General features: G+C 43.8%; 1 protein-coding gene across 2 annotated transcripts in view; it reads left to right on the top strand.

Annotated features, from left to right (window-relative positions):
• ATP2C2 (ATPase secretory pathway Ca2+ transporting 2) overlaps positions 1-22,228 on the top strand; it is a 319,746-nt gene that overhangs the window by 154,779 nt on the left and 142,739 nt on the right. For both annotated transcript variants that reach the window (XM_086945837.1, XM_086945838.1), the window contains exons 4-7: positions 1,270-1,359; positions 5,973-6,008; positions 10,211-10,272; positions 18,828-18,936. In XM_086945837.1, the coding sequence (XP_086801963.1) occupies positions 1,270-1,359; positions 5,973-6,008; positions 10,211-10,272; positions 18,828-18,936 (297 nt within the window). The remainder of the gene's footprint in view (positions 1-1,269; positions 1,360-5,972; positions 6,009-10,210; positions 10,273-18,827; positions 18,937-22,228) is intronic.

Genomic DNA, 22,228 nt, shown 5'->3' on the forward strand with positions numbered 1-22,228 from the left:
AAAAGCGCCAACCTTCATATTAAAATTTCAATGTTCCCATATATTTTTTTGTGAGTAAAATACAATATTTTATAATTTGTGTATATATTTGATGCTTAATAGTTTCTCTATTGTTTTATTTGTATGAAGTTCACGTCATAGGAATTGCTCTTCCAGTAGTGGTTCAGTGGGGGTCCACAGAAGGGAAAAGGTTAAGAATCACTTTTCTGGAGTCATCAGGTGATGCACACAATGCGCAGCTGACAGCATATTGTTTCCATATGGTCCAAAGTTGACTCGGTCATGCGGAGAAACGTGCGCTGGGCTGCCTAGCATACCACATTCTCGGCCCCATAGGCGGCCTTAGGCAAGTGCAAGCTGTGCACCTGCACAGGGCCGCCAGACCCCAGGGGCCACCACGCTAATATATATCCTTAATATAATAATCCTCTGAGGATGGATACATATTTGCGTGTTTGCGTGGAGGCCCCTGGCACGGATTTGGCGGCCTCTTTTCCACTTCCAAACACCCTGACCCCCCCCCCCCTCCCCCCCTCTTCACTGGCCTCCGTGCTCAGCCCGGACCCCCTCTCCCAGGGTCCCCTACCTACGCTCCCTGCCCAGGGCCGCCATGAGCCTAGAGCCGCCCCTGTCTGCCCAGTCCTGCCACATATTGTTTGTGTTCAGCACCTTTCACTATCAGTCCTCTGCTTGCCCTACCTATTGACCAAATGGTTCAAGACTGGACCCCTGGTGCCACCCTTGGGGTGATGATTGCTAAGAGAAACATTGCCCAGACAAGGGGGGCGCGAGTCCCCAACGTTGAGCAAGGGGGAGAAGGCTATGGAATGGTCCATGGTGGTGGAAAAGGCCATCTAAGGCAGAGGTTGTCCCAATAAGTGGAACAAGATATGGGGTAAATGGAATGATTATAGGGGTAATATGTGTGTTCTCCCAGTTGTCCAGTGGGGCTGTGGAAGAGATGGTGGGTTCGCACGTGAGGAAAGTGATGATGGTCTGTAATGATATACTAGCTAGTTTGAATATAATCCGATTGTGCAACTGTACCTTCTATACTACCGTAATTCCTTATGTACTGATTTGTAATGATTGTATACTCTCGCAATGTTGAAATAAAAAAAGATAATTAAAAAGTAAGACAGTACCCCTGGCATTGAGTAATTGCCAGTGATGCCAGGCAAGAATATTTTTTGCTTTTAAAGATGCTAGTTTGCAGTTTTTCTGTGTTAGACCACTATAAAAATAAAAATGTTTTTTCGCTCGTTTCAGTTTACAAATCCTCTCATCCTGTTGCTGCTGGGCTCCGCCCTAGTCAGTATCATCACTAAAGAGTATGAAGATGCAGTCAGCATTACAGTGGTGAGTACTCAGAAGCGTTCACATGAAACACTGTTGTAGAGAGTTTCCAACAATCTTTGTTTGTTGGTTGGTGGCATCTCCTGGACCAGGGCTTAGCTCAAGCAAAGATACTCATTGACCACCGATGCCTCATATAGTGCTTCTGATTAGTCATTGCCTTGGAAAATAAGAGCGGAAGCGGATACATCCACGCTGTATAGTGAGATAAAAATCAGTCTGCCCCTGTAGAAATGTTAAAATAGACTCTTTATCGGACTAGGGGTATTCAGTGATCCCTGCTCGAGGTACTCGCCTCCATAGCATAGTGTCAAAATGGAACCGGCGCAAACTGAAACTATACAAGGAACGCTAAGATTTGCACTGCAGAGCCGAGAGGAAAGGGCTCTGTTTGGTATGAATGCTGCAGCCATTGACCAAAAGGCTTTTTTTCGAACTGGGTTGACCTCCTCTTAAATCATTCTTTTTAAAGGCACCCCAGAAGATATACAAAACAACGGTAAGTCGCTTCTCTCCTTGGTCTGGTATCAGGTCACAGAGCGCAAAACGTGTCAAGCCAAGACCTGCAACAGTTCTTACATGTCCTCTCTTCCTACCCAATCCACACCCACTGCTGTCCCTGACCACTAACACAATTCTCAGGAGTATCTGCAGCAGCTGCCTTGGGCTGGTTATCAAACTGCTTGAACAGAGCAATAAAGAGCCAATTAAGTGACCAGAAGAACCATCTCCAATATAGCTCATAGCAGACAAAAGCTCGTTAAGTGACCAGCAGAACCATCTCCATTATAGGTCATAGCAGACAAAGGTTTGGTAAGTGACCAGCAGAACCACTCCAAATATAGCTCATAGCAGACAAAGGCTCGTTAAGTGACCGGCAGAACCACAGACCACATAGCTCATAGCAGACAAAAGCTCGTTAAGTGACCAGCAGAACCATCTCCAATATAGCTCATAGCAGACAAAGGTTCGTTAAGTGACCAGTAGAACCACCCCTAATATAGCTCATAGCAGACAAAGGCTCATCAAGAGACCAGCAGAACCTCAGACCATATAGCTCATAGCAGACAAAGGCTTGTTAAGTGACTAGCAGCACACAGCTTATATAGCTCATAGCAGACAAAGGCTCGTTAAGTGACCATCAGATCCATAACCGATATAGCTCATAGCAGACAAAGCACAGGGCACGTTCCTGGTCTTTAAGGTGTATTTCTACACATGTAAGTGCTATACACCATCAATAAGTAAATAAACAAGTTATGAAAGTGACGAGGGGGGATCTTGCAAAGTGACAATGAGGCTCTGGTGCCCTGTTATGGATGCACCAATTTGACCCCAGCAACCCACTTGCAATTATTTTTAATCAGAGTCAACCGGGCTGGCCATTGATTGTATCTTTCTAATTGTGAGCGTGCATGGCAACAGCATAGATCCACTGCTATTTCGAGGATATAACACTGCAGCAAAGTTTGATGCTCTGGAAAAGCTACATCTTGGGGATTGTGAAGAGTTATGGTAGATATATATTGCTTGAATTGACTACAGAAAAGAGGCTTCTAAATTTGTTGTATCCGGTGCATTCCTATTGACAGACCTTGGGCACTTGGTCAGCCTCTTGGTAAAATGTTTGCAGTTGTTGGCTAGGTAGAGCGCAAAGCAAAAATACCACTCCTTTGGAAACGTTGTTTTGCCTGAAGTATTTTGGGTGCAGGGGTGTCTACACCGCAGAGCTTTGGAGCCATAGTCTGATAAATAGTGAACACCTCGTCTCACAATTGTGCACTTTAGAACACAAGACAAAGAACAGTGCTGGCAAAAATTTAGACAAATCTTGGATTGACTTGAGATTGAGAAGGCAGCATACCCTGACATCATATTTATATTACACGAGTATTACGTCAGTGCTGGATTCTGCTACCACTACATTAATATCTCCGGTAACCATGCTATATGCTAGATAGTTATTTCACAGTTAGCCAAGATTTTACGAAATTGCAGAATCAAAAGTAAACAGCAGTATCTGTATTTTTGGTGTACTACATTGTTATGTTGCATTTTTTAATGAAAAACGAATATATCACAAACAATAATTCAGAATCTTCCTTTTCCTCTGTCTGTTGGTTTTTATAATTTTAGCCGACTTAAAACATATCAGAATCTGATCATTAAATGTAATGATTTTAACAGGGATTCTAGGAGGGCTGAGCTCATCGACCCACAAATATTAAAATGTAATTAGATATTTAGATCGGCAAATCAATAATTTACACTGAAACTCATTCTGTGCAATTCTGTAGCATACATATTCATTATGTGTGTACTGGAGACCATTGGTTGACAAGACCAGTCATAGTGCCTAATGGAGAAATCTTCAATACATATTTACTTTCTAATTTTTTCTTATTGGTTCAAGCACAATATTTGTGTCGGGTTATCGGGCATGTCCCGTTCTAATAACACCCCTGTGTTTGACATTGATCCTGGATTGAATGCCATATTTGCTCAAAATTAAGCGTTTTTAGGTCTCGGCTAGGCAGCGCATGCGCTGTCTCATTGAGAGATGCTGTATACAGTATAGCAGGGGAAGCTTCGCCAACTTTCCACCCTTATTTTTGATTGGCTTGAATCATAATTTCTGCATTCTGATTGGTGCTTGTTTATTTAGTGGTGGTACAATGGAAAAGCGTAATCTGGCGTATTTTCTTGTTTTATTACAATTAAATCTCGCCACTAAACAAACGCACATTTTAGCTTATTGAACAATTTCTAAAACAACTTTGACGTGATGAGCCCTGTTCCTCTGTGTGCCCCTGCCACCTCTGTATTCTGCCACGCTCTACCCTACCTCGTACTGCTAGGCCCAAGATTTAATACTGCAGAAAGGCTTGGCATTCTCCATTGAGTTTCTCTCTGACCCATTAAAAAAAGTCCACATCACCTACGAATACATCATTGACTTCCACATATAGAGATGACTCCCACCCTCACCTCAACCTGCACAGAGGATTTTGACTGACCTAAATGTATGGCCTCCTTTTAGGCTATCAACCTTTGAATGATCCACAGCTGGCCTTGCCCAAAGGTTTCAAAGTTACCCAATCACAGCTTCCTTTTGATTCCTCATAACATTGTCCCCCCTTCTAACCCTGATAAAACAATGCATTCTGGAGGTCAATTTGACTGTCTCCATTCCTTCATTCCAAAACAAAAAGCTGCTATAAAAACACTTTCTAGCAGCTCTTCTCTAAGCGAGAGCAACTGGGTGCCTGCTTAACCTTTTCCCGGGTAGTAAGCACTATATAAATGCAATTGCAATAACCGCTCACTATTTACCTCTATAGAACGCCTTCGCACAGAAGATATGACCGAAGGGACATTTCTAGAGTTTTCACAGTGCTTTGATGACCCAACATTTCTGGGTCTCTTATGGAATGTCAAGCTGCCCCGTTTAGACTTCCCACCTTCATGAAGGTACATTTCCTGTCCTCACTAAACTTCTCCACTCGCTAATCCATCACCAGGATATGTTTCTATTGATGATGCACAACCAATCGAGGGCGAGGAGGAATCCATGCAAAAATGAACATCCATACCAAGATGGAGAGCCTCAGCTGGGTACTGCTGCGATTGACTAATTTTTGCTCCAAGCTCCCTTTTTCTTTCCTGCATCTCTGGACCCTCTCAGTTGCGAAAGTGCATACTGGGTATTACACAAAACATGAAATAAGCAATTAAGCAATATTCAGGGTATTTTTCTAAGAAGAACCTTTAGAGATGTACTGCATTCTAAGAATTATATGTATCTGGCTAGGAGGACAAGTAAGTTATATTGTTCTGGCAATTCCATGAGCATATGGATGAGATGATACAGTGCCTCTTTCTCAAAAACACGTCATCATAGGTCAATGAAGGTCATCCCTCGAAATACAAAATCCTTCCATTGTCCTCTTCTCTTAGTTCCGGGTTAGGGGGTCTTACAATGTTCTTAATGAAATACAATTTTCTATTTAATACGGTGATAACACTTGTAATTATGACCCACTATCCCATTCTCTGCTGAATCTGTGGCACAGCGTTGTTTTCTGTTTCACACTGTTCAGATATATCTGTCCTGTGCTCTTTACTACAGTGCTACTCGAGGAAATGAATTGTGACTGCCAGTAGTCACTATTGTGAATGCACTTTTACCCACTAATTGCAAACACCCTTTATGTTTTTTTTTTTAAAACAATGTATTTTGCAGTGCTATTTTTGTTGTTGTTTGGGGCAGGGTTGAATTCCACAGCTATATTATTTTTGGTTGGTAATCGAATGAATGAGACGTATGTAGGTGAGTAAATTAATTAAAACAAATCTCACAAGATCTCCTTTTGAGCAATACTGTTCGCTTTTTACACTGTTAATAGTATTTTGGGTGAAGTGGCTATGTGTATGCATTTTTGTTATTTTTTATGCTCCTTTCTCGTGGAATCCCTTCCCTATAGTAGTACATTTGGGACCGTCAGAGAAGTTGTAGTGATGAGCAAAACAGTGGTAAATACAATATAATAAATAAATACATTTAAAAAACAATATAATAAAATACTAACTGTTGTTTATTGTCTTTTTTCACTTAGGCAATATTGATTGTAGTCACAGTGGCGTTCATCCAGGTACGTGGATATTTTTATATCAATTTCCAAGGTTGGAAGATGGCAAGGTACCTCAAAAGAAGGTGCCATTGTAAATATGACCCAGTGGACAATGTATTTTTCTTTTTTTTTATATGCCCAGCATTTGTAGACCTAAGAGATAGTTAAAATCTGTGAATCTGGGGGCAAGTATTTATTTACTTCAAAGCAGATCAAACAAAGTGACTCTTGATTGCACTAATGACCAGTGGATAGACATATATTAAGTCTCAGATAGGTAAACTTTTCTGCAACCCTGACATTTGACTGCCTAAGACTTATGCGATTTTGTCCTTGTAAAGGTAGACTACAAAAATGAAGAACTTTGGGCTGAGGACAGTTTAAATATACAATAATGCTTAAAAATGCAGTGCCAATGTACAGTATTGGACAATGAGCACTAGAGCTGGTGCATTCATTTTTGGGTAGATTTGCACATGTGAACAGGCAAGATGTCATTAGTTAAAGTACAAAATAGTCAATGACTGAAGTGGTCTGGCCCTTTGCTGTATGGGCAGAAGCAAATTGTGACTGACAATTAAACCTACCAATGAATGAACAGTGCTGAGCCAAAGCCCTTCTATGAGAGTGTATATGCATAGGTATGAATATTTATGATTTTTTTTTTGTTGCTTTGCAACAAAACTAAAACGGTCTCTAGGACTGACCTAAAATAAATATCCCAAAAAGGTCCCTTGAATAATATTTTAAAATGTAAGGTATTGAAGATTAAAGCAGTTGAAATCTAAACAATTGGAAGACCACATTTCTAGAGACTGCAAAATTCTTGGTCCTCATGACCTTTTCCTTTTTTAACACTTTTACTAGATATTAATCTTCACGTGTTGAATATCATTTAGGTCAAAGGGGGCAGTAATGTTCTGAGCCGCTAAATGGCTCGGATAGTGGTGATACACTTTCAGGTATTTCCCCAATATTTGCATTTGTTTCATTAATTACTGGAATAACCGGACAATACGTTATTTGCTCTTGTCATTATTGCATTTGTGCTGCCACAAAAAAACTTGCCAGAGGCATTTCCGAGAGTACTGGGAGGTGAAGCAGAAATAGCGTACTGCTACAGGCTGAACACCAGGTAATATCTGAGATGTTTTGTAAACTGATTGGAGTGGAAAACAAATCTGTAACCGGGGACTTCAACATTTGTAAGGCTCCCCACTATTTTTGTGAAGATCAAAAGGAGGGACTTTTTTTTTTTAGACACCTTTTTTGCAGTTTACTTTTTTTCAGTCGATAGTTTTGTAGTCAAAAGTTTTGAGGTCAGTGTGTTCATAGACATCCGCTCTGCCCTGCCTCTACCAAACTTTCCGAAGTATTGTTGTGTTACACAACCTGATTTAAAGGGAATGTAATCCACCTTCCCCACTTTTACCTTTATAACATAAACACACTTTAAGGACTTTCAAATAAATAGCTGATTGTGGTATTACAGCCTCACAATTCGTCAAGGCAGACCTAACATCCTTTTCATTCCCCTCTGTTGAGCAGGGACCAAGCACAGATTGATTCACCTCGATTAGTACCGTCCCCTGCTCCCAACGTGGTTGAGATACTTTAAGTGGCCTGCAAACAGAAGGTGTGTGACTGGCAATACGTGCCCAGCAGGATAAACAGAATTGCAAAGATTTATTTTCTAAAGTTAACTTTCTTTTATTTTACCAACTCTGCTTTTTTCACTTTGCACTCATATTTTCTTTTGATTTTGCTCGTGGTCGCTATTCTCTAAAGATGAGGATTATTTTATTGCAATGCATCATTATTTCTTATGTGTAATTTCTGAAATTATACTTTAACACATAATCATGCCATACACCCCAATACAACCCGCTCTAATCTGCTCCAATCCATGCTAATACACCTCCCTCACACCAATCTGCCCTAATCTATCTAGCCCACCATAGACCAATCCAATCTAGCCCACCCCACTCCAATCTAAACCACTCACCTCAGTCTAATCCACTCCCATCCACCACACTCCAATCCTCCCAATGCACCCAACTCCAATCTGCCCCACTCCAATCCAAAACAATCCGCCCCACTTTAATTCAAAACTGTCTGCCCCACTCCAATCTGCCCCGCTCCAGTCCAAAACAATCTGCCCCACTCCAATCCAAAACAGTCTGCCTCACCCCAATCCACCCACTCCATTCCAATTCACCACACTCCAATCCATCCCAATCCTGCCCCACTCCAATTTACCCCACCCCACTCCACACCAATCCAATCCTCCCCAATCTAGTCCAATCTAATTTACCCCACTCTGATCCAATCCACCTCACCCCAATCTAATCCACTCCCTCCCTCCCCAGTCCACCCCACTCCTATCCAGTCCACCCCAATCAACCCCACTTTAATCCAAAAGAGTATGCCCCAACCAATGTGCCCTAGAGATCCCCTTAGGGATGATTTGTGCGCCTAACAAATGTAACTAATAATAATAGTCCAATCCAAAAGAATCTGCCTCACTCAATCCAAAACAATCCACCCCACACCAATCTGCCCCACTCCAAGCCAAAACAATCTGTCCCAAACTAATCCAAAAGAATCTGCCCCACTCACTCCAAAACAATCTGCCCCATTCCAATCCAAAACAATCTGCTTCACTCCAATCTAAAACAATATGCCCCACTCCAATCTTCCCCACACCAATCAGCCCCACTCTAATCCAAAACAAACCACCCCACTCCAATCCAAAAGAATATGCCCCACTCAATCAAGAACAATCTGTTCCACTCCAATCTGCCCCACTCCAATCCAAAGCAATCTGGCCCACTCCAATCCAAAGCAATCTGGCCCACTCCAATCCAAAGCAATCTGGCCCACTCCAATCCAAAACAATCTGGCCCACTCCAATCTAAAACAATGTGCCCTACTCCAATCCAAAACAATCCGCCCCACTCCAGTCCGCCACCCTTCAATCCTCCCAATCCCAATCCAATCCATCCCAATCCAATCCAATCCAACCCATCCCAATACAGTCCATCCCAATACAATCCATTCCTATCCATCCCATTCAATCCAATCCACCTCACTCTAATCCAATTCATCTCAATCCAATCCACCTCACTCAATCCAATCCACCTCACTCTAATCCAATCCACCCCACAGCAACCCAATCGAATCCAATTCACCCCACTCCATGCCAATACAACTGGCCCACCCAAGTCCACCCGCCCCAATCCAATTCACCACACCTCATTTCAATCTACCTCACTCCAATCTAACCCGCCCTACCCATCCAATCCACCCCACTCCACTGAAGTACCATCTACCCCACTCTATTCCAATCCACCCACCCCAGTTCATCCACCGCACTGAATCCAATCCATCCATCCATCCAATCCATCCAGCCCACCACACTCCAATCCACCCCATTACAGTCCAGTCTACCCACTTCAATCCACTCCACCCTACTTCAATCCACCCCAATCCAATCCACCCCCTCCACTCCACCCCACTCGAATCCAATCCACATCTCTCCACTCCTATCCACCCCAGACCAATCTAATGCACCCATTCCAGTCCACCCCAATTCAATCTGCCTCACCCCATTTCAATCCACCCCACTCCATTCCACCCCATCCAGTCCGCCCACTCCAATCCACCCCACTCCAACCCACCCCACCTAACCCACTCTACCCCAATCCAATCCACCTGAATCTACACCAATCCAACCCCTCACACTGCCTCAATCCACTCTAGCCCACCCCACCCTATTCCACTCTACGCCACTGCACTCTACGCCACTCTACTCTTTGACACTGCACTCTGACACTCCGCCACTGAATTCTAATCCCGTCTACCCGACTCTGACACCCTACTCACTCAACTCTACTCCAACAAATCCAGTCTTTGACACTCTACTTCCCCCGCTCCACTCTAGGACACTCCGTGCCATTAACTTTTAGCCATGCAGAACAACAGCAACTCTGGTGTACAACATAGCAAAAACTCAGTGCCAAAAGCAAATAGCTCTAGTATAGGCGAGACCTATTGGCTTTGGCAATGCTTGCTTTTATGAGCTATTAGTGGTGATGTGTGTTTGTAGGTATATGTGTTTTCTTTTTAAACTTGTAATTGTTATGTTAAACACCTGAAAAGTATTTACTTCATAAACAGTGATTTACACAGTTGCACTTCATTGTTTTCTGTGTTTTCTTTAGGAATATCGTTCAGAAAAGTCTTTGGAAGAGCTCAACAAACTTGTTCCTCCAGAATGCAATTGGTAAGGAACGGAACACAAGATCACTTAAAAGTGACTGTTTTTTGCTTACACCAATTCTTTCAGCCTTCTCAGTGAGAATTACTGGCAGCCTCAGCCAGTATATCCGATACAAAGAAGCCATACCACATCCCAGATTTACGTTTTAAACCCACATACTTTCCTGTGTAAAACAGAGCTTGAAGCCAAGCATGTTCGACGTTTTGCTGGATCCAAGTTGAATACTTTGTGACAGCAACCATGTCCAAGTTTAAACTAAAATTCCTACCGGCAAAGAAAAAAGACAAGCGCTCCAGCATTTGACTGTATCTACTGGTATTAGCTGTCTCTTCATTAAAACAGTTCAGGCTTGCTTCAAAGCCTATAAATACGTTTGGAGCACATGTGCAGGGACCTGAAAACCTTTAACCGCATTGCTGCGACGGCTTTTCCCGCTGTGTGCGGCATTTTTTAAATTACCGCGTTACATGACGAGCTCAGCTCGTCATCAGCACACGGCAGGTAAGCTTGATGACGAGCTGAGCTCGTCATCAGCATCAAAGTGGTTAATACCTCAACTGATTTTGTCTCATTCTCCTCAAGTTTACACTTGCAGTTCAAAAAGCATATATTTGCGGCCAATGTGCTCGTAGAATCCAAATATAAGCCTTTAGAGCTTATCAACAGCTCCAATAACCGTCCCTGACTTTTTTAACATGTGAAGGAAAGCTGCAGGTGTGCACTTTCATTATAGTCTTAGAGCCCACTGTAGCAGGCTCTATCAGCCGTTAAACGCCCGCTCCAGCATTAAAGCCCCGAGCCGAAGACCCCGTAAGGCCTTTTGTTCACAGCAACAGCTGTGAACAAACATTGGAATGTTGCCGCTCCGGGCTTCTACTCTGTTGTTTTCAGTGGAGCTCCCAATATTCCAATGTTCTAATTAATGTTCCAATACGAGGGGTGGTGCCCAGCAAGGAAGGAGGCCTTTCAACATAAAGGCTACATAAGTTGTTTGATAACCAAGACAAAACCTAGAATGAGATGTTTTTATTTCTGCTACAAAAAGTTTAGGCTGAGCTCAAGCTACCTCCTCCTTGGTGTTGCAAGAAAGAAAATGGGAAGGTGGACATGTTGTTTAGAAAATGGATACCTATTTATGTGCAGGCAACTTACCTGGCAGTATTAGCGCTACACAGGTCTCTGGCTGTTGCATATTGGAGGACCTTATCCAACACCCTATTGTTCACTATGATGTGTCAAGCGTAACTGTAGGCCACATCTGGCCACTGCGAAACAGCCACAAAACATGCAGGATCCACTGGCGGTAGGCTATGAAATTTGCTATGGGTCTTAATCATGGGACCAGTAAGTAGTGGTTTCGGGAGCAGCTACAGCACCCCCAAGGCACCTTTGCAGGTCGTTGGAAGAGGAATGACCACCAATAAAGAGGACTCTAATTTTTTTTTACATCCTGTTGCATTTCCTTTTTTATATATATATTTATATTGATTTACATCCGTACAAAAATAATGCAACATAGTGATAACACCAGAAAACATAATAGTCAGAAACCGAAATCATAAGCAACATGACAAAAGCCATGGGCAAGTAAAGGAAAAGAACAAAAGAGGTGAGCCTGCAGAAATGAACACAAATATTTAAAACCGAGTGGCAAGAAACATTCAAATGAGCCACGTTGTTTTTCAAATTCTGAACCATGATGGAAACAAACATTGTAATAGGATCAAAACAAGCCAATACACTTCACTTGTGTGATCCACAAATGATAAATCTGTGCAGAAATCAGCGCTCTCATTTGTAAGCCACTTAGGTGTAACAGTAAAGCTGATTGGATGATGCAGATTTAGTGTTCATTTTAATGAAAAATATATATTCTTTCTGTAAAAGGCAACAGCCTAGCACACCACGATTTAGTCTTATATTTGAGGCAATGTGCTCTAAAATGAACCACTGGGAACATAATGCTCCCCTGCCAGTCCCCTGCAGAATGGGTGGGGCTCATTTGCTACACTTTGTGTAACTTTTAGATTTTCCACGACCACTATGACTTTCCTGATGTCACATTGATAGCAACACCCTTAGTCTGACAATTGTTCTAGTGCCTCTGGTCTTAATGAAAGCAAGCAAAAATACATCCTCCTTTCCATCGACCGACCATTGAAAGACTGACGACTCCAACAGCTTTACTCCGACCCCATAGTGTACACACCGCCATCGCTCGCTCCACATTGCGCCCATACACTTACAAACCAAGAAGACTCATGAGACATAATTGTGGGAAAAACGGTGGTGCAGGTTTATTGCATACAAGTAGCAGATAGGTGGGTCATCTTACAGGCGATCCAAAGCGGCAGCCCCTCGCTGACCCGCATGCCTAATTTAGCCAATTTGCACGGTAAGTCGATGCTCTTGACGGTGCAATACTTTGATAGTTATCTCGTTTACTCCCGCCCCCCCTGTCAGGGCGGAGCGATGAGGCACACCCCCGGTCGGTTCAGGCCCCCCGACCGCCCGAAGGACTAACGGGGCGCCGACGTTGTTTCCTGGAACCCCCTCGGCTCCAGGTTCTTGGCTCGGGCACCCCTACTGTGCCAGGCAGAGGTATTGCTGTCTCCTTCTGCCGCAGAGGTACCCTTACTGTCCATCTGCTTCCAGATCGCCCTGTGACTCCGCCTGCAACACAAAACAGACCATTAATTGCTCACACCAACCTGCTGCTCTGCTGCTGGGTCAGGGCCAGGGTGGGAACAGCGCAGAGCAGTCAGGACGGAAACGCGGCGGAAAGAGGAAGGACACAGCCACGCAGTCCTAGATAAAGGCCCTGGGTCCGCCCCCCCTCGCACGCTCGCCTTGCATTGGCCACTTTCTAAAGGGGCGGCACCCTCCGGCGCGCTGCTGACGTTATGCTCGCGAGGCATGTGTCACTAGGACGCTGTCTCGCGTTACCTCCCCTTCGTGTCGCGCGGCCAGCGGCATAGTGTACACACCGCCATCGCTCGCTCCACATTGCGCCCATACACTTACAAACCAAGAAGACTCATGAGACATAATTGTGGGAAAAACGGTGGTGCAGGTTTATTGCATACAAGTAGCAGATAGGTGGGTCATCTTACAGGCGATCCAAAGCGGCAGCCCCTCGCTGACCCGCATGCCTAATTTAGCCAATTTGCACGGTAAGTCGATGCTCTTGACGGTGCAATACTTTGATAGTTATCTCGTTTACTCCCGCCCCCCCTGTCAGGGCGGAGCGATGAGGCACACCCCCGGTCGGTTCAGGCCCCCCGACCGCCCGAAGGACTAACGGGGCGCCGACGTTGTTTCCTGGAACCCCCTCGGCTCCAGGTTCTTGGCTCGGGCACCCCTACTGTGCCAGGCAGAGGTATTGCTGTCTCCTTCTGCCGCAGAGGTACCCTTACTGTCCATCTGCTTCCAGATCGCCCTGTACTCCGCCACAGCTCTGGATGAGGCCCCCGACGAAGACAGAGCCCCCCACCACCTAGCCACTTTGCACTTTATACCTAGCACCCTCATATCAAACGCACCCTGCTGCCGCTAACGCTTCCTGTAAGTCAAGGAGAAAAACATCCATACCAATCCCGGACAAGTGAACCCCATCCTTTTCGTAGTAACCCACAGTCCTTTCCTGTATTAGTGCGTGCCTAATAAACCCCAGGCCCCTCTTCTCCATGAATTTTTGCATAGCCCTGTTCACCCTTCTCCTGCCTTGCTCAATAGCAAGGGGTGACCGTGCTCCCCTCCATGTCCTGCGTGGAACAATCTCTGACCATACCAATTCAGTGATCCCCAGCTCGTTTGTTATCGCCGTGAACTCCCGCTGCATGGCCTCCACTAAGGCTCGCCTCCCCATGGTTACCAGGTCATTACCACCCAAGTGTATCACTAGAATGTTGGGAGGTCCCCCCCAGGCTGCCACGCCCTGCTCCAGCCTGCGCTTCAGCTGACCCCATCTCATTCCCGGTGAGCCCATCCATATTATCCGTGTCTTTGCAAAGGCCAACTCCCATTTCCTGTGTGACGCCCATTGTTCGAGTCTGGAGACGTACGAATGCCCCATCACCCACACGCAGCAGTCAACTGCAAGAAAAGACACCGTTGGCATTAAACTTTTATTCAAAATACCGCACAGCAAACGAAATCAAATGATAGCACTCCAAAGTTGTTTTTCAAAACTCAAATGTTCCAAAGGGAAACGGATCAGATCGGCATTGCATTGACAAGCAAATGGTTTCACCCCTTTTATTCGAAATACTGCACAGCAAACGAAATCAAATATTAGCACTCCAAAGTTGTTTTTCAAAACTCAAATGCTCCAAAGGGAAACGGACCAGAATCGGCATTGCATTGACAAGCAAATGGTTTCACCCCTTTATTCAGCCACCCACTCCTTAAAAATAACTGGCACTGCCCAGGCTGCGTAGCAAAATGCCACCATCACATTCTCGTGCCCCTTATCCTCACGGGCGTACATATCTTTGGTAACATGCTGATGACCATCTCCCCACTCTTTTAACCCCTTCTTCCCCCAGGCCCGCCCTGAATGCTGCTGTGGCTGCCCCTATTCTGAAAGAATGGCTGGAAAATTTCTTGCCAACCTCAGCAGCTGACAATCCAGCCTTCGCCAATACCTTCTCCATCACCCTCTCAAATTGAAACTTAGTCAGTGGCATGCCGTCTGCGTGGATCAGGAAAGGTCCCGCCAGCAGGGGTCTAATTTTCAAGTACTCCCGTACCAAAGTCACCGGGCAATATCTGGGGTCCTCGAAAGCATGTAATGTTATGGCCACTCCCTTCCCGGCCTGATCAGTTTTGGATTTGCGCAACCATAAGACCAGAGAATCCCTAGCATTCACATCTAACATGTCCAGTGCTCTCCCGGACCTGTCGTTTTTGGACCTTACCACTAGCTCGCTGACCCGGAAGGCTCCGAAGAAGGCCAGGCAGAACGCTGTTGCAAAAAGTTGGGCCTCGAAGGCCGAGCTAGCCACCGCTGGCACTGTGTCCACCATGCATTTCAGGGCAGAGAACTCTATCCCGGCTCTCTTATCCGGAAGTCATGACCTCATCCCGCGCCCAACCCTTCAGCGCCGCCCTAATCCTAAAAGCTCCCGTAGGGTCCTCTTCACCATTCAGCCTGGTTTCGTGCTTAAGTGCGGCCAGGTGGCTGTACACCCAAGAATGGGACTTGCCGGATTCGTTCGCCCACACCACAAACCCCTCAACTTGCCCCTTCAAGCCCCCTTCTGTTGCACCAAGGTACTTTGTCACTGCTCGGAAGGTGTCCAGCTGGGACGCATATCTCCTCCTCGTAGATTGTGCCAGGGAACGCTGGCCCATCTGTTTCAAGCGCTCCCCCACCGAAGGAGTCGCCAATACTCTGCCGGGAACGGTGTCATCTCTTCGCTCGCCTGCAGCCATGCCTCCCGGAAACGTGACAGCTGAAAGCGAGAGAGAGCGTCAGCTGCCACATTCTTGACACCCTCTACATGTCTAGCTTTAAACTCGATGTTGTACCGCAACCCAGCCCTGACTAACTCTCGCAGCAGGCTCAGAACCAACGGGCAGTTTGCGCTCAAGCCGTTAATTGCCTGAACTACAGCAAGGTTGTCAGACCAGAACACCACCTTCCTGTCGCCCAGTCCAGCTCGCCATAAGTGCAAAGCCACCACGATGGGAAAAAGTTTGAGGACAGTGATATTCGCCGTCACCCCTTTCTTGCGCCATGCGTCAGGCCATTTCATGGCGCACCATTGTTCACGAAATATTACTCCAAAGCCTACTCTCCCTGATGCATCAGAAAATAAACATATGCCTTGGCTGCTCTCCCAGGGGGCCCTCCAGATTATTGTACCATTGAAATTTCTCAGGAATTCGTCCCACATGATCAGGTCCGCTCTCAAGCCCGCTCCCAGACGCACTAGGTGATGTTTTTTCACCATGCCCGCCGTCGCCTTAGCCAACCTGCGGGAGAACACCTTGCCAGCCGGGATAACTCTTGCAGCGAAATTCAGCTTGCCCAACAAACTCTGCACCCGTTCCAGTGTTGCGCTGCCCTTACCCAACATTGCACCAATCTCCTGTCTCAAGTCACCCACTTTGTCTGCCGGTAGTCTGGATTGCCCTTTGACCGTATCTAGCTCAATACCCAGAAATGTTAGCACCTGGGCGGGGCCCTCAGTCTTCCCTTTCTGTAAAAGGCAACAGCCTAGCACACCACGATTTAGTCTTATATTTGAGGCAATGTGCTCTAAAATGAACCACTGGGAACATAATGCTCCCCTGCCAGTCCCCTGCAGAATGGGTGGGGCTCATTTGCTACACTTTGTGTAACTTTTAGATTTTCCACGACCACTATGACTTTCCTGATGTCACATTGATAGCAACACCCTTAGTCTGACAATTGTTCTAGTGCCTCTGGTCTTAATGAAAGCAAGCAAAAATACATCCTCCTTTCCATCGACCGACCATTGAAAGACTGACGACTCCAACAGCTTTACTCCGACCGCAGAGATGGTGGTCTCAGATAAACTGCTTCCATGGAGCTGTACAGGGATCTGCGACCGCCTCCGGATTACGATGTGAGTTTCCGATGACCCGACCTCGGCGGTCCGACCGGCTGCCTCAAGTCATCAGAAACAAAGGATTTGGGGTGCATACTCACCCTAATCTGCTTCTCTCCAGCAGTCTCTGACGTGGATCCTTTCCTCCGGGTCCCCCCTACACCTCGGAAGCTGAAGCCCAATGAGAACGATCCTGTGGGCGCCGGAATCCAGGTACATCCTTCTGTGGTGTGTGTCCCTTATGACTGGACTGTGGACATTGGGCCACACTCCAGAAATGGGGTATGGGGTGCACAAGGCATATCCCAACATATGTTATGCATGTGTGCACATATCAGATGTTATCTGCGAGTGTTGTACACATTTGCAGCAACCTATTCAGGCATATTTGCTCTGCCATAGCTGCGACCACCACGGTAGTGGCTGTTGCATCGTAATAACAGGGGGGAGCTCCATCTGGCCGTAATTCGTACCCCATGATTGACCATTATGCAAGTGCTCAAAACGATATTGCACAATTACTGAGGATTCCTTTTTCTAGGGAAACCGACGTGTATCAGGAACATGGTCCGCAGGCTCCTCAAGTCAAATGCTAGATGTCTAGGGCAAGTAAATAGGGCGTGTACCAAAAAGATGGGTTATCCTCACACCTTGAAATTACGCGTGTATTTGCTCTACGTTTTCTAGCATGTAGTCTTTGGAAACTAACTTTGTATGGACTGAACTGTACATCACTGTGGAAAGCTAATGCAAACAAATGAAAGACATTAAATAACACAGTGTCTTTTGAAGTTTGACATATACACAGATTATTGGCATATCTTTCTTTCCAGGATACAGTGTAGGACGTGGACTGTTTAAAAGCATGTATTGTTCCTACTGTTTTTTCTAATACAGCTGTTTACTTTCAGTAACAATGGCCTTTCCTTCTTGTCTTCAAAACTCATACTTTGAACAAATACCTACAATAATATATTTTTATTCCTTCCTGTTTAATGTTTCCTCATACCTAACGCGCTTTTATGGAATAAATACTGTGGGCCTGACTCAAAAAGATAAACATAAAAATACCACTCGTAAAATACCTTTGTGAATAGCAAACAAATATAAGCTTACACAAAAGTGTAAGTTTACCTTTGTGAAACAAGCCCTCTGTTCATAACTACTTTCTAGCAACCCTTTTGTCCTCTCTACTTCCCTTTTTATTTAATTCACGCTTTGCATTAATATGCCTTTCCCACTTTTCTCTTTACTACGATTTCGCATGACCTTCCTCTTTGTAACTTTCTTGTCTCTTGTACCCTCCTTCTTTCTGTGCACTTCATACCAAGCCTATCTCCCTAATTCTCTTCCTCCTTTGGTCCCTTCTGAGTATATGTTAATGTTTGTTTAGTGGCATACTACGTGAATTGGTGCTTGGCAAGGAATATCTGAAGTGTAGCAGGTGAAGAATCAGTAAGGGATGTGTTTGAGGTGCAATTTTTAATAGGCTCCTATCCCCACAGTGGTATTTGCTGTAAATGTTGTGAGTTGTGAAGTTACTTTGATGAAAGAGATGCTGCTGAGTCTTGAATGAAGGTTTATTCAAGAGAAGAGTAAGAGTTGCTGCAACAAGGGAGCCAAGACAGAAACAGCTGACATTGGGATTCAGCCCCATCACTGACCAAATTAGATGACCCAATACAAGCCAGTGAGGCTATATGGCACATAAATGCATCAGAAACTTTCTAAAGTGATTTACTAATGATAAATACACTTAAAGAATACCACATGTGTTTTATTCTATCTTACTCTACACGTCCTAGTACTTAATTCTTCCATCTTACTTATTTCATACTCCCTTCCCTTTCTTGTTGTATAAGTATCTTATTCAAAAGCTGCACCAACCAAAGCACTTCAGTGGGTTCATCCCCAGCTTGCACCTTCTTCTGGTTAGCATTATTTGCCAATAATCTTTGATTTTTGTCTCACAAATTCTAGTATACGAGATGGAAAGTTTCAGCACCTTTTAGCCCGAGAGCTAGTCCCTGGAGATGTTGTGTGTCTATCAGTCGGAGACCGAATCCCTGCCGACATCAGACTGATCGAGGTGTGTACATTAGTCAAAGTTACCTAATTTCTCATCTTTGCATGAATCCTGCATGCCAGCTCAAATTTTTCTGAAAAGGATGTTGTATTTGCCTAAGTTTGTAAATAGTTAAGCAGATATCAAGCAATGCAGGTGGTTTTGTTACAACAAAGAGGGCCGCACATTGGTTTAATAACTATGTGCTCTTGGCTTTCAGACTGTGGCCATCATTCTGAGATGCCCCATAATAAATACCCCTGGTAACCCTGCCCCCTGGAGTTACTGTTCGTGAAGGTATTGGTAACCCCAAGAGGCAGGAGTTACCAGCGGATGCATTTCACCGCTGGGTCCTCTTGTCCTTTTGGGAATGAGTAATTGCGGAGGGAATACCATAATTTCATGTCTGATTCCGCTGTAATTTCTCCCAGTAGATTCACCCGGAGGATTTGGCTGCTTTTAACAGAGATCTCTGGGTGAAAGTGAACAGATCTATTTTGCTCCTTGGATCTCATAATGCCAATCCATTGGAATTAAGAGGCCACTCAAAATGAGGTGTTGTGTGTCCGCATCTGCTTTCAGAAAATGTACTCCATATTTGGATAACGCTCTAGTTACGCTAACTTAATTATACTTTATTCTCTTTATCCCACCCTTTCCGGAGAAATAGTATGAGGGGAAATGGAGATACATTTTCTAGGCTGTTCCCAAAGCAGTTGGAAAAACTATTGCAATTAAAATTGGCAGTTGGGTCTATGTTTGTAAAGGATTAATTTACACAGTATTTACGCAAGAGAATGGTCCAATTTGTAGACACTTCCCAAAAGGAAATTTCAAACTTTCTACTTTAATTAGTTAATGCCCAAAATGTTGTAAGTGTTTTCTGGGAAGAACTTCAGGCCAAAGTTGTCTGAAATGGTGTCAAAAGTTTATAACCAGGTAAATGCATTCATAGAATGATGACTGCAAATGACCTATCTCATGTTTTATAGAGGGGGGCATGCTTTCCTATTCTTGGCCCCAGCTATTGTTAGTGAATTTCCAGCTCCTGTGGATCAGATAGTAAAGTATTTAAATTTCAAGAACTGTCTATTTCCAAATTAGAACATTGGAATATTGAGCGCTCCAATGAAGACTATAGAGTGTTCCAGGCTTCTAATAGCTGGTAGAAGCTGGGAGCATCAACAATCCAATGTATGTTCACAGTTGTTGCTGTGAACAAAGACCTCACAGAGCCTGAGGGAGATTTCAGCTCCCCTCAAGCTCAGTGAGGCCTTTCTTTTACAAATTATAACATTAAGCCCTCTAGGGGTGGATTGTTCTAATAGCCTTAAAGCCATCTGTAAAGGGTTCTACCGGCCATTAAAGGCCCGCTCCCTTGTTAAAGGGTTTAACACTTGAGCGGGCCTTTAATGGCCTGTAGAGGCTGCTATGTCGGACTCTAAGGCTATAGTAAAACCTCTGTATCTTGTGACTGTGGTGTTCAGCACACATAAATAATACACTGTTCACTTCGTATGTCCTTCAGGTTTAGTTTATTCACTACATCCATTCAACCGTCCAGTGGCAACTGACCATCATAGAATGTCAACAACATCCTTTTAGTTCTAATAGAACCATCCATTCAACTATGTCATATCACACTTCTAATTTTTCAAACAGAAACAAACGTATTTAGTGAACTTGACTGTTATAAGAACAAGGATAGTCCCAGAAAACTACTATAAATAAATATCATATTTCAAAAGATAAATAATAAGACATGAGCCCCTATGTCATAATTATGGCTCCCGGTTTTATGGCATTTATTTTTTTGCCATTTCCATCTGTATTTATCCATATTTATTTTTTGCAAATTTTAACTTTATTTATCCATATTTATTTTGGGTTTTTTGAAAAAATGAAGCTGAAATTAGTATATTTCCACATTTATTTAACTGATAAATATGCACTCATACTTGAATGTCTACCAGGTTCCAGTGCTCTTAACACCTGCAGAAGATAAATCATGTGCACTTATATGAAGTATGCAAATTTCATTATCAACCTTTTGCATATCTACTGCTGTTAAAGCCTCTTTACTAAAATTCCTTTCTTTTTTAACCCCCTTATCTATCAACCCACACATCTACTGGCCTGGAAGTCACGGCAGACAGTATTTAGAATTACTCAAAAAACAACCCTATTTATCCACATTTAAAAATAAATAGAGATAAGAATAAGAATGTTGTCTGTCTATTTCTTGAAAAATCGGTAAAAATGGAAAACAGGGGTCCTTAGTTATAATCTAGACATATCAACACTGTACATTTATTATGAAATCAAAAACCAAGTACCACCATTAAACTTCACAAATATAATCTTTCACATTCCTTGTGTTTTTTTCTGTATTCTCGCACTCCTTTCTCTAACGAGTCCTGAATGTGACTCTTTATGGCTTATTTCACCATCCTATCCAGAGTACTGATTGTACGTATTACTGTGTTGAACATGAAGAGAATCAGAATAAGGTTTAGCCACCACAACCAGACTTTTATTCTACATTTTCCCATCCTCTGTTTTTACTGCATTTTAAAATAATTTCACTGCTATTTACCTCTTTGGTATGTTTAGACCATGGTTGACATCCCATAGATGCCCTTATTTTAACACTGTCACACAAAACCACTTGGTTGAAAATTACACTTTTACTTTTGTAAAATACTGCTGCCTGTACTCCTGATGCCAGAGTTCCTTATTTCTCTGTTCACCAATATCATTATCTTCCAACCCTTTATTCGATATTATCCACCTTTGAACAGCTCAAAGAGTGACCTCTCAGTCGGGCAATGATGGGACATGCTAAATGCCCTTATCCTGTCTTTCAGGACTGAATTCCATTTTAAATTGTTTGCTCTTGCTATCTGAATAGTTTATTTTAGTGTTTTGTTCACCCTTTCCACAGCTCTGTTGTTTTTTGGGTGATAAACAGAACTTCATTTATGTATAATCCCACATTCTTTCAAAAACTTGCATTTCTATTTAACAAAATTGAGGACCATTATCTGATAACATTACATTTTGGATAGCCTTCCCTTTTAAATATGTCTTTTAAAACATTCATAACATTTGCAGAAGAAATAGCTCGGGCACAGGCTACTTCAATCCACCTAGAATACAAAGGTGACAGTACTATTATATATGGAGTATTACTTTCACTGTGTATGGGTCCTACTATATCAATAGCAATTTCAGCCTAGGGATATTTCGGTAGCTTCCTATAGACCATGGGCATTTGTTTGTTCTTCAAAATCTTGTCACTCAGACAACATTGCAT

The sequence above is a fragment of the Lissotriton vulgaris genome, chromosome 12 (genome assembly GCF_964263255.1).
Source record: "Lissotriton vulgaris chromosome 12, aLisVul1.2, whole genome shotgun sequence".
Classification (NCBI taxonomy): Eukaryota; Metazoa; Chordata; class Amphibia; order Caudata; family Salamandridae; genus Lissotriton; species Lissotriton vulgaris.